Genomic DNA, 18431 nt, shown 5'->3' on the forward strand with positions numbered 1-18431 from the left:
TTGGGTTTGGGATAATTGACCCCCAACAACCATGTGAAGTAATACTGCAACCATTCTTTTCCCTGATGTCTATTGACTTTTGTTGTACCAGGGCTCTTTGACATCATATTAAGTCAACTGCCTTGATGTCAAGAAGAGTATTCTCACCTCCTTCGGAATAAAGGTCGTTGGTCCATGTTTGTACCAAGTCTGTTATAAGGTCTGGAGCCGTGTGGTGTTGGATGAAATCATAATCTTTTTGGAAGATTTTCTGAGTAAGGTTTATTTAATAACACTGCAAATGGTAGTTTTCATCACTATGATGATGATTGATGCGAGTTTTGCAGCTGAGTGATAGCTTTCAATTGTAATGCGAGTTATGTTGCTACACAAATTGGAAACCAGTTTTACTGTTTCAGAGCTTACTATTCCAGCTAATGGTCTTGCTTAACTCACAATGCTGAACAGTAACTGGTGGAACTGCTCACCAACTTATCTTCAGGAAGAGAGGGTTGAGGGAACACACACCAGTCCTATTGAGAGAACAGCAGTGGAAAGGGTGAGCAGTTTCAAGTCACAGTGAGAAAATTCAAGAAACGCACATAAAATGCGGGAGAGACTCAGCAGGCCAAGTAACATCCGTGCAAAAGAGTACAGTCAAAGTTTTGGGCCGAGTCCCTTCAACAGGTCTGGAGAAAAAACGATGAGGTGTAGAGTTAAAAGGTGGAGGCAGGGGAGGAAGTAACACAAGGTGTTGGTGAAACGGGGAGGTGCAGGAGTGAAGTAAAGAGCTGGATAGTTGATTGGTGAAAGAGATACAGGGCTGGAGAATGGGGGATAGAAGGCCAGGAAGGAAAGAAAAGGGGGAGGAGCACCAAAGGGAAGTGATGGGCAGGCAAGGAGATAAAGTGAGAGCGGGAAAAGGGGATGGAGACTGGTGAAGGAATGGGGGGGAGTGCCATTACCAGAAGTTCGTGAAATCGATGTTCCTGCCATCAGGTTGGAGGCTACTCAGACGGAATATAAGGTGTTGTTTCTCCATTGCAACAGTAGAGGAGGCCATGGATAGACATATCAGAATGAAAATAGGAAGTGGAATTAAAATGGCGATCCTGCTTTTTCTGGGGGATGGAGTGTAGGTGTTCGGCAGAATGCTCTCCCAATCTACATCGGATCTCACCGATATACAGGAGGCCACACCAGGAGTACCAGACACAGTATATGACCCCAATAGACTCACAGGTGAAATGTCTCCTCACCTGGAAGGATTGTTTGGGGACCTGGATGGTTGTGAGGGAGAAGGTGTAGGGGCAGGTGTAACATTTGTTCTGCTTGCAAGTTTAAGTGCTAGGAGGGAGATCAGTGGGGATGGATGACTGGACAAAGGAGTTGCGTAGTGAGTGATCACTGCAAAAAGCTGTAAGTGGAGGGGAGGGGAAGACGTGCTTGGTGGTGGGATCCTGTTGGAGATGGCAGAGGTTGCGGAGAATAATGGGCAGGATGACGAAGTTGGTAGGGTGAAGACAAGAGGAACTCTATACCTTCAATGGTGGGAGGATGGGGTTAGAACAGATATGTGTGAAATGGAAGAGATCCGATTGAGGGTAGTATTGATGGTGGAGGAAGGGAAGCCCCTTTCTTTGAAAAAGGAGGACATCTCCTTTGTCTGGAATGAAAAGCTTCATCCTGAGAGCACATGCAGTGGAGATAGAGTAATTGAGAGAAGGGGATGGCATTTTTACAAATAACAGGGTGGGAAGAGGTATAGTCCGGGGAGCTGTGAGAGTCCATAAGACCATAAGACAAAGGAGCAGAAGTCAGCCATTCAGCCCATCGAGTCTGCTCCACCATTCCATCATGAGCTGATCCATTCTCCCATTTAGTACCACTCCCCCGCCGTCTCACCATAACCTTTGATGCCCTGGCTACTCAGATACAGATCAATCTCTGCCTTAAATACACCCAATGACTTGGCCTCCACTACTGCCCGTGGCAAAAAATTCCATAGATTCACCACCCTACCACCCTTCCACCCTTTGGCTAAAAAAATTTCTTCGCATTTCTGTTCTGAATGGGCGCCCTTCAATCCTTAAGTCATGCCCTCTCGTATTAGACTCCCCCATCATGGGAAACAACTTTGCCACATCCACTCTGTCCATGCCTTTCAATATTCGAAATGTTTCTATGAGGTCTCCCCTCATTCTTCTAAACTCCAAGGAATACAGTCCAAGAGCAGATGAACGTTCCTCATATGTTAACCCTCTCATTCCCGGAATCATTCTAGTGAATCTTCTCTGTACCCTCTCAAACGTCAGCATATCCTTTCTTAAATAAGGAGACCAAAACTGCCCACAGTACTCCAAGTGAGGTCTCACCAGTGCCTTATAGATCCTCAACATCACATCCCTGCTCCTATACTCTATTCCTCTAGAAATGAATGCCAACATTGCATTCGCCTTCTTCACCACCGACTCAACCTGGAGGTTAACTTTAAGGGTATCCTGTACGAGGACTCCCAAGTCCCGTTGCATCTCAGAACTTTGAATTCTTTCCCCATTTAAATAATAGTCTGCCCATTTATTTCTTCTGCCAAAGTGCATAACCATACACTTTCCAACATTATATTTCATTTGCCACTTCTTTGCCCATTCTCCCAATCTATCCAAATCTCTCTGCAGACTCTCTGTTTCCTCAGTACTACCGGCCCCTCCACCTATCTTCGTATCGTCAGCAAACTTGGCCACAAAGCCATCTATTCCATAATCCAAATCGTTGATGTACAATGTAAAAAGAAGCGGCCCAACACGAACCCCTGTGGAACACCACTGGAAACCGGCAGCCAACCAGAATAGGATCCCTTTATTCCCACTCTCTGTTTCCTGTCAATCAGCCAACGCTCTATCCACATATGTAACTTTCCTGTAATTCCATGGACTCTTATCTTGTTATGTGTGACACCTTGTCAAAGTCCGTGGGTTTATAATAGACATCAATAGATAAGCTGTCTCCAGAGATAGAGACATAGAGATTGAGAAAGGGGAGAGAGGTTTTCGGAAATAGACCAGTTATATTTGAGGGCAGGATGAAGTTGGAGGCAAAGAGAATGAAGTCGACAAGTTCCGCATGAGTGCAGAAAGCAACGCTAATGGAGTTGTCGATGTAGCGTAGGAAAAGTGGGGGACTGTCCTCTTTCTATAGCTTGGCTATGGCTGCTGAACTCCTGCAGTACTTTGTGTGTGTTGCTTGAGCAGTTTCAAGTTTAACAAAATAAAATCTTGTTTCAACTTTTGCTCTCGTTTTGCAGTACTAATTTAATTTGTACAGTACTATGTTGGTGATTGTGGAGCGGACAGCAGGTTTGTTAGTCTGGCGGGAGCTAAGGATGTCTGGAATGGTGAGGATAGAGTGCTATAGTAGGGGTGTGGGACAGGTTGTAGTGAACGAGTGCCAGGGGCTGGGATCTGGGGGGTCGGGGTGGCTCAGGTGCAGACACACTCAGCTCTGAGATACCAAGTAAAGTCACTTCATTAAAAAATGGTTTATTGATCATTACAGAGTGTCTCTCTGGCATTTCCTGCTCCCTCTCCTCCCTCTTCCCTTTTTCCCAACCATGATCCCCCTCTCCCTGCCCCCTTCCCACTCTCAGTCCACAACAGAGACTCAAATCAGAATCAAGTTTATCGTCACTCACATATGTCATGAAGTTTGTTTTTTTTTCCTGTGGCAGCAGTACAGTGCAATACATAAAATTACTACAGTAGTGTGCAAAAGTCCTAGGCACTGTGGCAATATATATGTGCCGAAGAGGTTTGCACAATACAGTGTATGTACAGTAAGATAAACATTATATACAGTATATACATATATATATTTATTTATATATATATATATACACACACACACACACACACACACACACATATACATATATATATATTTCTTATTGTAATTTATAGTTTTTTATTATATATTGCAATGCACTGCTGCTGCAAACAACATATTTCATGAACATATGCTAGTGATATTAAACCTGATTCTTATTCATAAAGGATTATTTAGAATTAGAGTATGTTTGCTAATTGAGTTTTACTGTTTGCTGTTGAATTTCTGCAACTACTTATTGTTTCCAAATCATGAATCATAAATTATTAATCATAAATTATTAATTATAAAACACATATTGCATAAGCTAGCAACAAGAACATTTGAGCATTCCTGCTCTGGTTTACCTTTCCCATATCATTGCCTGCCCAGGTACCAAAATGCCTCACTTCACAGTGTCTGCAGCACGAATAATGGAAGATCATTGACTTTCAGCAGAAATGATCCAAGAATGCCAGGCTCTTGGCTGCATCTTCTCAGCATATCTAGCAGTTAGCTAGGTAGATTGCTAACAAACACAGGTAATACCCAATGTAGACTGACAGTGTTGTGATGATGCAGTCATTCTGAAAAAAGGCTGTGCTACATGTAACGAGTCAATCTACCATGGATGGATCTCCTCAGTCATATAAAATTACAGCACAGAAACAGGCCCTTTGGCTCACCAAGTGTATGCCGAACCATTTAAACTGCCTAGTCCCATTGACCTGCACCTGAACCATAGCCCTCCGTATCCCACCCATCCATGTACCTACCTAAAGTTCTCTTAAACATTGAAATCAAAATCAAATTCACCACTGCAATGTCAGCTCACTTCCACACTCTCACCGCCTTCTGAGTGAAGAAGTTTCTCCTCATGTTCCACTAACACCTGTGTGGTGCTTGTCTTGTATGACTGGGCGCTGCACTCTTTATGAGGAAATCAAATTACTTAGTACTACACCAGGTGCTAGTAGGCTATCAGAAGCTCTAGGTATCAGAAGGAGGCAGTAAATAGAAAGCATACACTTCTGGAACTAAGTTTTGTTTATGAAAAATAGCAATAAAGACAAAATATTTACATGAGCAAGAACAATTCAAAATTCCAACATTCTGTCCTCGGTTCCAAATCTCATATGTCAACAAAAACCAAATTCCTTTTTAGTTAGATTCAGTGAGATTCATTATAATAACCTTTATTACTCCAATTTCTCTAACTAATTCCATCTTGTGTTATTCCCTATTTAAAGGTATACCGACTAACATTTGCCTTTTTATTTATCCCTAGTTAGTTAAGAAACTAATCGAATTCCTATTCTTAAGTATTATGCTTAACTTCAGTTTCAGTTCCAGGTCAGTATGTCTTGACTACAAATTCAAATTCAACACCAAACATATACACACACAGATTAACTCCTTTAGCGACAAATTCTCCAACATCACAACTTTTAAATGAGGAAAATCTCATTCAGTAATTTATCAAAGTCTTGGCAAAAGTAATCATATTTTCCAGAAAATCAACTTCAGATACTTAGATTTTACTCATCAGGACTTATACATCCAACCATATTAAATCCTCTATGTCATGAATATTTTGTTCCCGCACTAGCTCTTCGATAGCTCGCCATCTTGTTTCTTAGTTCATTGCATGAAATAGGGAGCCATTCAAAGAAAGTTGAATCCTAAAACTTATATAAAAAGAACCTGATCTGTATACCACAGGACTACAATCCGTAGGTTCTTACGTGTAATCTTTTTTCTATTTCAAAATAACTCAATATCATATTGTCATTTCTAAACATTTCTCAGTTACAGCACTCCTAAACATATTTCACACACAAATTATACACTCTGATCAGTAAAACTGTTTGATCTCACCGAATCCCTTGGTATGATTTAACTTAACCAATCCCCAGTTACACTGAAGAGATCTTGGACACTCGCTGCTGATATTGTCTTGCTATAACTGGTGCTTGTTATATCTGTAACCATATAACCATATAACAATTACAGCACTGAAACAGGCCATCTCGGCCCTTCTAGTCCATGCTGAATGCTTACTCTCACCTAGTTCCACCGACCTGCACTCAGCCCATAATCCTCCATTCCTTTCCTGTCCATATATCTATCCAATTTAACTTTAAACAACATCGAGCCTGCCTCAACCACTTCCGCTGGAAGCTCATTCCACACAGCTACCACTCTCTGAGTAAAGAAGTTCCCCCTCATGTTACCCCTAAACTTTTGCCCTTTAACTCTCAGCTCATGTCCTCTTATTTGAATCTCCCCTACTCTCAATGGAAAAAGCCTATCCACGACAACTCTATCTATCCCCCTAATAATTTTAAATACCTCTATCAAGTCCCCCCTCAAGCTTCTACACTCCAAAGAGAAAAGACCGAACTTGTTCAACCTTCCTCTGTAACTTAGGTGATAAAACCCAGATAACATTCTAGTAAATCTTCTCTGTACTCTCTCTACTTTCTTGACATCTCTCCTATAATTCAATGACCAGAACTGTACACAATACTCCAAATTTTGCCTCACCAATGCCTTGTACAATTTTAACATTACATCCCAACTCCTATACTCAATGCTCTGATTTATAAAGGCCAGCATACCAAAAGCTTTCTTCACCACCCTATCCACATGAGATTCCACCTTCAGGGAACTATGCACCATTATTCCTAGATCCCTCTGCTCTACTGCAGTGTTCAATGCCCTACCATTTACCATGTATGTCCTATTTTGATTAGTCCTACCAAAATGTAGCACCTCACATCATTTAGCAGCATTAAACTCCATCTGCCATCTTTCAGCCCACTCTTCTAACTGGCCTAAATCTCTCTGCAAGCTTTGAAAACCTACTTCATTATCCACAACAGCACCTATCTTGGTATCATCTGCATATTTACTCATCCAATTTACCAACCCATCATGCAGATCTTCAATAAACTTTTTAACACTATTGTCTCTCCTCCAAGGGATTCACCCTGAGGATTTTCTTAACTAACTACAAATTCCACTTTGAACAGTTTGTATCTTTAGTTATTTTGCCGTGTTTCTGTCACTTGTCCACACTTCATTCTCACATAGCTTATTTTCTCACAAGTTCTCTCTTTTTTAAAATTGGTAAACCTCATTTTCATCCCTCTGCAAGTGGAGCTTTCTAACGTTACATTTTGGGTTTAATTAACTTAAGTTACATTCCTCTTAAATATTTCACCTTTCACCCATAACCAATGACCTCTAGTTGTAGTCTCACCCAACCTCAGTGATAGAAGCCTGCTTATCTTTACCCTATCTATACCCCTCATAATTTTGTATATCTCTATAAAATCTCCCCTCAGTCTTTTACATTCTATGCAATAAAGTTCTTTTTCAATTTTTCCTCTTAAGTCAGGTCCTGCAGTCTCAGCAAATTTTCTCTGTACTCTTTAAATCTTATTTACATCTTTCCTGTGGGTAGTTGACCAAATATCTCAAAGTTGGCCTCATCAATGTCTAATACAACTTCAACATAACATCCCAACACTTATACTTAACCCAGCTCAAGTAAGAGAAGCTGAGGGAAGGGGCAGCTGGGGGAGGGGGAAGTAAAGGTACATAGAAAGGCTGCAAGGTGATAGTGGAGATACAAGTTGCTGCAGCTAATGGAATCTGATGAGTAAGGCAGATCATTAGTGGAACTAGATGAGAGGGTGGAGACTGGCCGCATGAAATCAAATGGGCAAGAGGATAGGAGACACATTACGTTACGCATAGGGATGACAGGCAGACAAAGCCAGAATCAGAATTGGAATCAGGGTTAACGTCACTGGTGTGTGTCGTGAAATTTGTTGTTTTGTGCCAGCAGCACAGTACAGTACTTATTAAAAAGAACTATAAATTACAAGGATATATATAACTAAATAAATGCAAAATAAGTCAGATGTATCAGGGTCGCAATGGAATCCAGGGGATTATAGAGGCATGAGAGAGCAGCTTGCCCATGTGGACTGAAGGACGATCCTGGTGGAGATAACAGCAGAGCAGAGGTGGCTGAAGTTTCTGAGAATAGTTTACAAAGTGCAGGATAGATATGTCCCACAGAAGAAGTTCTCAAATGGCAGTGGTAGGTAACTGCTGTTGACAAAGGAAGTTATGGACTGCATAAAAGCCAAGGGAAGGGCATAGAAACATAGAAAACCTACAGCACAATACAGGCCCTTTGGCCCACAAAGTTCTGCCGAACATGTCCCTAACTTAGAAATTACTAGGCTTACCCATAGCCCTCTATTTTTCTAAGCTCCATGTACCTATCCAAAAGTCTCTTAAAAGACCCTATCGTATTCACCTCCACCACCATTTCCAGCAGCCCATTCCATGCACTCACCACTCACTGAGTAAAAAACTTACTCCTGACATCTCCTCTGTACCTGCTCCCCAGCACCTTAAACCTGTGTCCTCTTGTGGCAACCATTTCAGCCCTGGGAAAAAGCCTCTGACTATCCACACGATCAATGCCTCTCATCATCTTATACACCTCTACCAAGTCACCTCTCATCCTCCGTCAATCCAAGGAGAAAAGCCCAAATTCACTCAACCTGTTCTCATCAGGCATGCTCCCCAATCCAGGCAACATCCTTGTAAATCTCCTCTGCCCCTTTTCTATAGCTTCCACATCCTTCCTGTAGTGAGGTGACCAGAACTGAGCACAATACTCCAAGTGGGGTCTGACCAGGGTCCTATATAGTTGCAACATTACCTCTCGGCTCCTAAATTCAATTCCACGATTGATGAAGGCCAATGAACCGTATGCTTTCTTAACCACAGAGTCAACCTGCGCAGCTGCTTTGAGCGTCCTATGGACTCGGACCCCAAGATCCCTCTGATCCTCCACACTGCCAAGAAACTTACCATTAATACTATATTCTGCCATCATATTTGACCTACCAAAATGAACCACTTCACACTTATAAGGTATCAAAAGTGAGTGGAAAGTTGGTAGATTAGGAAGCTTTGAAAATCTAACAAAAGGCAACTAAAAAAACTATAAGGGAAAAAATGCAATATGAGGGCAAACTAGCCAATAATGTAAAGCAGGATACCAAAAGTCTTTTTTAGTTATATAAAGAGTAAAAGGGAAGTGAGAGTTGCTTCTGGACCACTGGAAAATGATGCTTGTGATGAGGAACAATTGCTAGGAAAATTGAAAGGTCTTAAAGTGGATAAGTCACATGGGCCAAATGTACTACCTGCTAGAGTCCCGAGAGAGGTTGCTGAAGAGATTGCAGATGCATTGGTTATGATCTTTCAAGAATCACTTGATTCTGGCATGGTCCCAGAGGACTGGGAGATTGAAAATGTCACTCCACTCTTGAAGAAAGGAGGAAGGCAAAAGAAAGGGTGTTATAGGCCAGTTAGCCTAACCTCAGTGCTTGGGAAAGTGTTGGAGTCTATTATTAAGGATGAGGTACTTTAATGATAAAATACGTCAGAGTCAGCTTAGTTTCTGTGAAGGGAAATCATGTCTGGATTTCCAGAAGGCATTTGATAAGGTGCCACACATGAGGCCACTTAACAAGATGAAGTCATATGGCGTTACAGAAAAGATACAGGCATGGATAGAGGAATGGCTGACAGGTAGGAGGCAGTGAATGGGAATAAAAGTGGCCTTTTCTGGTTGGCAGCTGGTGAATAGTCATGTTCCTCAGGGGTCAGTATTGGGACTGCTACTTTTCACATTGTTTGCCAATGATTTGGATAATGGAATTGATGGCTTTGTGGCAAAGTTTGTGGATGATACCAAGATAGGCTGAAGAAGCAATACAATTGCAGCAAAATTGGAAGAATGGACAAAATAGTGGCAGTTGGAGTACAGTGTTGGGAAATGTATGATAATGCATTTTGTTAAAAAGAAGAATAGTACTGACTATTATCTAAGTGGGGAGAAGGTTCAAATGTCAGAGGTGCAGAGGGACTTAGGCGTCCTCATGCAAGACTCCCGGAAGGTTAATTTACAGGTTGAGTCTGTGGTAAAGAAGGCAAGTGCAATGTTGGCATTTACTTCAAGGAGAATAGAATATAAAATGAAGGAAATAATACTGATCCTTTATAAGACACTAGTCAGGCCACATTTGAGTATTATCAACAGTTTTGTGTCCCATATCTCAGAAAGGATGTGTTGTCATTGGAGAGAGTCCAGAGGAGGTTCACAAGGATGAATCCAAGAATGAAGGGGTTAACATATGAGGAGCGTTTTTCAGCTTTAGCCCTCGCTGGAATTTAGAAGAATGCAGGGGTATCTCATTGAAATGTACTGAATGTTGAAAGGACTAGGTAGAGTGGATGTGGAGAGCATGTTTCCTTTAGTAGGGGTATCCAGAACTAGAGGGCACAGCCTCAAAATTAAGAGGTGACCTTTTAGAACAGAGATAAACAGTTTTTTTTTTAGCCAGAGCGTAGTGCCACAGATTGTGGTGGAGGCCAAGTCTGTGCGTATATTTAAGGTGAAAGTTGATCATTTCCTGATCAGTCCGGGCATTAAAAGATATGGTGAGAAGGCAGTTGAGTGGGATCCGGGATCAGCCATGATGGAATGGTGGAGCAGACTTCATGGTCTGAATGGCCTAATTCTGCTCCTATGTCTTAGGTTTTTATAAAGTGCTGGTGGCTGATCAGGGAAATGTCAATGACCAAGGGAACACTATCTCTGTTTTGTTTGGGGGAGGGAGGCAGGATGAGAGTAGGAAATGAAGGAAATATGAAAAAGGACTCCATCAACCACAGTAGAGGGATGTCGCATTTCCTAATAAGTCAGTACATTTCAGATATGATAGAAAGGAAAACCTCATCTTGAAAATAGATGCCGCTGAGGCAGAGAAATAGAGAAAAAGGGATATTGTCCTTAAAGAGATCTGGTGGGAGGAGGTATACTCAAGGTAGCTGTGCACCTTCATTAAGTATCAGTGAATAGTATGTAGAAATAAGTTCAGTATGGCATGAGCAGGTAGAAACATGGGCCTACCATGATAGTTCTGTTTGTGGCTCTTGGGTAGTGAAGTGGGCAGTGTGGAGTTGGGGGCTGTTCAAGGAAGATGTTCTTAAAAATGAAGCTGTTGTTCTATTTCTGCATAGTTTAAGATGGTATGAAAAAGGCTATCTGTACATAAGGTAGATAAGTTACTTGGTGCTGATGGGATGTTGAGGAAAATAAGAAATCAGACATTCCCTGGGCATGATTATCTAAATATCTTAGATCCACAGCAGTACCAGAGGATTGGAAAAGTGAAGAATTACATCTTTATTCAAAAAAGGAATATAGGGTAAAACCCATTAACTACAGACCAATCAAAGAGAGTGGATAAGGAAACCGCAGTTGATGTGTATAAGAATATCTAAATGACAACAGACATGTGAAACGCTGCCGGCTCGAGGTTTACCACCCACACTGAAGCAGATGGAATAAAAGGAGGTGCGGCAGAATGGCCAGAAAATAAACTAAACAGCAGCAAATAGACAGCAACATGGGGATTATTTTATAACAGATTGAGCGGTTTTGTCCAGCGCAATTACACAACAAAGCACAGGAAAGGCTCTCCAGCCGATGATGCTGGTGCTGAACATGATGTCAAATTAAACTAAATCTCTCTACCTGCACATGATCCTTGCATTTTCATACGTCTGTCAAAAAGTTTCTTAAAAGTAAGTGTTGTATCTGCTTCCATCAGCTTCCAAGGCAGTGACTTCCAGGCACCCACTATTCTCTATGTCAAAAAAAATGTCTCGTAGAACTCAATTCAGCTTTTCTCCTCTCACCTTTGACATATCCACCTGAGAAAAGAGACTCTGATGATCCATGTGTCATATAATTTTATATACTTCTATCCAGAATCCCCTTAGATTCTGATACTCCAGTGAAAATGACCCTGGTTTATCCAATCAACACACATAAAAATTGCTGGTGAACGCAGCAGGCCAGGCAGTATCTATAGGAAGAGGTACAGTCGACGTTTCGGGCCGAGACCCTTCATCAGGACTAACTGAAAGAAGAGATAGTAAGAGAATTACTTAAATCCTCTAGTATACCTTCGCCAAGGGTAACTGTAACATTCTCCCCGATTAGTAATGCAAGTCCACCATCTCTATTACCTTCTTTATCTTTGCAAGCCATTAAAACCAGGAATGTTGATCTGACAGTCCTGGCTCTCTTGTAACCATGTCTCCGTAATGGCCACAACATCATACTTCCACGTACTGATTCAAGCTCTTTCTATTTTATCCATAATATTCCTTTCATTGAAGTAAACACACTTCAATCCATTGGTCCAAACACATTCTTATCCTGTCCTTCCTTTCAGACTTACCGCTCATAGAGTTTTGTTTCCCATAAATCCTTCCGCCTGCTGACATATTGCTCTGGTCTCCAACCCCACTACTCTGGTTTAAAATCTTCTGAGTAGCAGTAGTTCCCTAGAGATTTGTTCTAGGACCACTGTGTTTTTTAAATATATATTAATAATTTGAACTTGTCTATACAGCATGCATATTCAAGATCTATAAACAACAGAACATTTTTCGTGGTGAATTGCAGTAGACCTCATGGACTTCACCAGGATGACGGAATGGCAGATGAAAGTTGATGTTCAGAAAAGTGAGGCATTGCATTTTTGGAGGAAGAGTGAAATAGACAATATAAACGAGGGGCGATAATTATAAATGAGGAATAAGAACAAAGAGACCATGGCATTTAGTTATTATTTATTTAGTGGGACAGTGCAGAATAAGCCCCTCAATCCCTTCGAGCCGTGATGCCCCAGTAACCCCCCAACCCCAATTAACCCTAACCTAATCTCAGGACAATTTACAGTGGTCAATTAACCTACCCGCTATGTCTTTGGACTGTGGAGGAAACTAGACAACCTGGGGGAAACTCATGCGTTCCATGGGGAAGATGTAAAAGATGCCTCACAGAATGACTCTGTATGTTCTCCTGGTGCAATGTGTGGGTGTTCCCCCATTATGTGCACAGACCTTTGAAAATGGCAAAGTAGGTTGCGAAATGGGATTGCGAAGGTAAAGGCATTGAGATCAAGAGCAAGGAAGTTACAGTATCCTTTATAAAAGCATTAGTTCTTCCACAATTATCATATTGTTTACAGTTCTGAGTACTGCACTTTAAGAGAGGGCGCAGAAGAAATTTGTTGAAACAATTTCAAGAATGATGGAGTTTAGTTATGCAGCTGATCATGGAAACTGCTCTTTTCCTCCTAAAGGGTTATTTAAAATCATGAAAATATACATGCATATAGTTGAAGTTGAAGTTGAACTTGTATAAACGTTTATGGTGATTAAGGGACATAAAATGAAGGCAAATAATCCACAAATGACAGAAAGAAAAACTTTTCAGTTTTATGATGAGGGTCTGGAATGAATTGTCAGGGGTAATAAAGGTGGAGGTTCACAAGGGATAAGAATAAGTTTCTGAACCTGGAGAATTTGAAAAGAGGGAAGGGGAGTAAGGGTGGCAGGATTTCTCTTACAAACTTGACCTTGTGAATGGCCTCCTGCTGTGTTGTAGATATTCTGTGCAGCTGTTATATATTGTAAGCAATGAATGTGCTAATTTATCATTACAATTCACCTGTTTTAGTGGTCTATTTTATTTAGACTCCCAGTACCTCCTTGTTGTCTCAAATTAATGTTGTGACTGTGACCTTGTTTTGGAAATCTTGAACAAGCATTTATTGATGTAGTTATAATAGTGATATAATTTCATTTTGATCAATTGTGGTAGATGATTTTAAAAATAGCTAAAATCATACTACAACTCGGAATTTCATGACATCTTTTCATTGTTGTCTGAGATATACTGGACTGGAGATAATGATGCCTTCAAATATAACACAGTAACTTCAATAATCTCTGCTCCCACTAATTAAGTTGAAAGGAGTGCAAGTTGGATAATAAGCACTCTGAGCATGACTCTCCACTGAAATCATTCAAATTTAGTCAGTAATGTTGAAATTTAATTGAATAAAGTTTAAATGACAACAGGAAGTTTACATTCCTTTGACTTGCCGATAATTATCATTACTATAAGAACCTGGCTAGAAGGTAAAATAACTATTTGATACTGTAGTAGGTCTGTCATCCTCAGAGTAAAAGACTTTGATTTGTTATTTTAGCATTCTGTGGTGACAGATCTCTCGTGTGATTTACACTGTGTTGTAGTACATGGTCTGTGGGAGGAGTGGTCGCCATGGAGTTTGTGCTCAGTTACCTGTGGGAGAGGATCAAGAAGCAGATCTCGGATGTGCGTTGCTCCACAGCATGGAGGGAAATCGTGTCAGGGCCCAGAGCTGCAAACCAAGCTCTGCAACATTGCTCTTTGCCCTGGTTGGTATAACACTTACTTTAACCGTATGCCTCTTCAAAATTATTTTTTGTGATGGCAGGATCAATTTATTTTGTCATTTCTGTAGTGAGGATGATGGCACTAAGAAACTAAAGTTAGTTGAATTGTCTGCTGAAATATTGCAACAATTGATCTCATAGTGAAATACTGATTAAAACGCTTTAATCTGGGACAAATTAGATTTCTTACATATTTGTACAAATTCTGATTTGATCATTTTGATTACAGATTTAAGGATGAAATAAGATAGAAAACAGTGCCATATTATGTGTGTTAACCAATCACAGGGGACACCAGCTGATAACCTTTAGGGACTAGCAGTCTTGATATCCTTTCTCTGAGAAGGTCTTGAATCCAGGTTTGAAAAGAGTAATAATTATGTTCATGTTATTTTGATATTATATTTGAAAAAAAAAGATTTTGAAGATTTTGAAGATTATATTTTGTAATTTCCTTGAATGGAGACGAATGATAGTTTACTGAACGCTGTTTGCAGTTAAGGGAAGTAAAAATAGTCGATGCTTGAAATATTCAGGAAGCTTTTCTGTTGAGAAAGCAGTTTGTCTCAGGTCAATGACTCTTTAATCAGAACTAGCAGACATTATAAATATATTAGAATTTAAGGAAATGTTGACATAGGAATTAAAATATTCTTTTAAGCAATTACCCAGAGTCCTCTGTCTTGGGCCTGTCTTTCAAATTGTCCCCAAGTGAAGCCCATCTTCTTGGTGTCAACTTCAAGGCTGAGTCACCAAGTGTTCTTTGGCTGACCTCTGTTCTGCTTTCCCTGGGGATTCCATGTTGGTGCTTGCCTGGTGATGTTGGTACTTGGCATACCCAGTGTATTTCCTATCATCCCTATCTTCTTTCCCTTCATTCATCTTCTGCTGGTAGCTGGTGTGTTCTCTGCTATAGATTGGTGTGCCTGATGACTTCTGGAGGATTTTTCTCAGACAGCTTTACTAAAGTGCAGTACTTTCCTCATGCTAATCTTTGGTATATTCCAAGTCTCTGCTTTGTACAGAAGAACTGACTTCATGTTGAAGCTGAAAAGCCTGATCTTAGTTTGTTGTGACAGCTCCTTGCAGCTCCAGATATTCTTGAACTGGATGAAGGGTGCCCTAGCTTTGCTGATCCTCACCTTGACATCTGCATCAGTGCCACCCTGTCCATCACTGACACTACCCAGGTAGGCTCCTCGAGAGTGACTGGGTCGACGAAGGTTGAGTTAATCTTGAGGAGTTTAGTTTTTCCTATGAACATGTAAAGGCCAACTTGTGCTGATGTTGTTGGCAACTCTGTTGTTTTTTTCCTACATCTGCTTGTGGGTATGGATAGGAGAGCTGTATCATCAGTGAAGTCCAAGTTGTCCAGTTGTTTCCATAGGATCCACTGGATCCCATTCCTTTTCTATGCTGCAGATGTTTCCATGATCCAGTCTATGACCAGAAGGAACAGGATATTGGTCACTCTTGTCTAGGGGCAATATGCTAACTAACTTTAAGCAATTACATGGTTAAAAATGTCTAAGTCTGCTAGTTCTGATGAAAGATCATTAAGCTAAATTTATTCCCCTTTCCATAGATCTTGCATAATCTGCAAGATACTTGCAGCATTTTTGTTTTAATTTCACATTTACATTAATTTGCAGTGTTTTTGCACTCAAAGAATAAAATTGCAGATTCTAAGAATGGTACAGCATACAAGAATACTTACTTCTCTGTATTAATGCCAGTACTCTACCTCACAGGTTCCATATCTTTACCTACACCCTTTTTCTGTAGTTGCAAATTTTGCTTTACCACAGGTTTATCTAATTCCCTCTCGTAAGCTGCAATGGAACATTGGTTTGGTTTGTAGTTATGATTTCAGTAATACCTCAGTCACACCGAGAATTTCAGTGCTTTGTGAATTACCTCAGTGAATTCCTCCATCATAAATCCATACACCCTTATTATTAATCATCTCTATTATCTCTATTTCAATAGATCATAACCAAAAATATCTATAATTTGTTAAATAAATTATTAGTGATCCATGAAGCAAGTTCTCAGATGCAATTAGGCTCATGCAATTCACATCAAGAAAGTAGAGCAAAGAACTTTCTTCGTTCCTAATTAGTTTTAGCTGCTGCTGTTGCAAAACAGAAATTTGTTTCCATAACTTATGTTATTTTATGTGCTGTGGGCGCCCTTTTGTTCACAAAATTGATTGTAGTTCATGATTAGCACATTTATACACAGTACAATTCTGTGCCCATACAATGTGTGGGCAGGGCATGGAATGTACATACCTTGCATAACTTTTTCAAACTCATTCTGCTACATTGGGCTGCATATATCAAACTACTCAAAATGTGGACCATGCAGAAGAAATTACAGGTAAATAGCAAGCTGAATATCATTATCTTAATAATTAAAGCAAAAAAACAGTTATTGACAGATGGTGCTGTAATAGCATTTCTCTAACTGCAATGCTATACTTTAGTGGAACTGCCACTAGTATCATTGGGGGTGAGACTTGGATCTGCCCAGCAGGCACTAAGTGGCACAAGTGGAAAGAAAAAAGAGTTCTGATTAGGAGGGCCCAACCCTGATGAAGCTTTAGGAACACAGTCATCTCTATATTTCCACGCAGCAATGTATCTGGATCTAAGACTTTTCGTTATGTTATGGAGTTCTGCCACAAGTTATGGGAGCGTTCTAGCCATTCTGTCCATGAGTTCCATCTGCCTGGGTATGTAAAGATCATAAAACCCATGAACTTCTTAGGATCTGCTGTATATATCAAGATGAATGGTTCATTTTATTGTCTGGGCCTGTCGGGAGTTGTCCTGTAATGTCTCCTGATTCATCATCATCATCTATTGTATCTATTGCTATCACACCAGAAATAGAATAAAGCTTTGCTTCCCACCCAAATGGAGGACAAGGAAACAGAAAAAGTTGAATCTAGCAAGTTGCAACAAAGGGAAGCTCTTTGAACATTCTATTAATTGCCCTGTGGTTCAACTAATGACCACTGAGACTCCAAAGAAGAGGCAATCAGTGTCAACCTGCAGCAAGACATTAACTTCAATGATGAATGACAAATTACAAATATTCACTCAACGGTCTGGCAACTACCATTGCCAATAAAAGATTGTCCGCCCACAAGGACAGAAAATAGGAGAAAGAATAAGCCACTCAGTCTCTCTAGACTGCCTGCCATTCATATGACAATGGTGATGTATGCTGGCCTCAGCTCCTCTCCTGTGCCAATTCCTCATTTCCTTAATTCCTCAAACATCCAATTGTTTTTAAATCTGTGTTTACCTTAGATATTTCTAGTGATCTGGCCTCCACTACCTTTAGGTACGGATGACTCCAGAAAGTCTGATGCACCTCAGATCAGCTCAGGTAGGCATCCTGATGAGCATGCATGAATTTGGCCTAAGGGCCCTTTTGAGTTGTATAACTTTCTGACTCTAACTTAAATGATTTTTAGGTTTGTTTCCTTCCTCCACCTGCCTATCTGGGTATTATTAATAGTGTTGCTGATAACCTCAACAACATCATTGTGATGTGCATGGATCAGACAGAACAATGCCAATGCCCGAATCACATTTTGAACAAACTACAAGACTGTAGATTGCAACTTCATGCAGAAAATGCAATCTCCTGATGTCTTCCATCAAGTATTTGGGTTTCATCATTGCCCAGATCCTGAAAAAATTGCTGCTGTCTTAAGGGTTCCTCCACTACCAGATGTCAGCCCATTACAATCATTTTTGGACATGATCAAACATTACTCAGCACCTCTCCCAGCAATGTACTGTCTGAGGGAGCCAGTCAATGCCCTGTTCAATAATGGTGTCACATGGAAATGGTCCAAACAATGCCAAGAGGCTTTTGATCATGTGAAGAATATACTGCCATTGACTTCTCTAATACATTTCAACATAGAGTTGCCAACTGTCATCACGATGGATGTGTCCAACCACATATCCCATCTTCCCTGAAAAAGTTCTGAAAAAGCTGTCATGCATGCAACCAGATCACTGGCCGCAGCAGAAAAGAACTGCGGACAAATTGAGAAGGGATTCATCTTTGCTGTGAAGAAATTCCACAACATGCTTTATGGCAAATGCTTCACTCTCCTCGCTGATCACAAGCTACTGGTGTTCATCTTCAGATTCAAGAAAGGCATCCTG

At 40.6% G+C, this 18431-nt stretch overlaps 1 protein-coding gene across 7 annotated transcripts in view; it reads left to right on the plus strand.

Moving 5' to 3' along the window:
* LOC134338213 (adhesion G protein-coupled receptor B2-like) overlaps positions 1–18431 on the plus strand; it is a 1212788-nt gene that overhangs the window by 380610 nt on the left and 813747 nt on the right. For all 7 annotated transcript variants that reach the window (XM_063033890.1, XM_063033884.1, XM_063033886.1 and 4 more), the window contains one exon: positions 14056–14220. In XM_063033890.1, the coding sequence (XP_062889960.1) occupies positions 14056–14220 (165 nt within the window). The remainder of the gene's footprint in view (positions 1–14055; positions 14221–18431) is intronic.

This window comes from Mobula hypostoma, chromosome 26 (assembly GCF_963921235.1).
Source record: "Mobula hypostoma chromosome 26, sMobHyp1.1, whole genome shotgun sequence".
NCBI classification, from domain to species: domain Eukaryota; kingdom Metazoa; phylum Chordata; class Chondrichthyes; order Myliobatiformes; family Myliobatidae; genus Mobula; species Mobula hypostoma.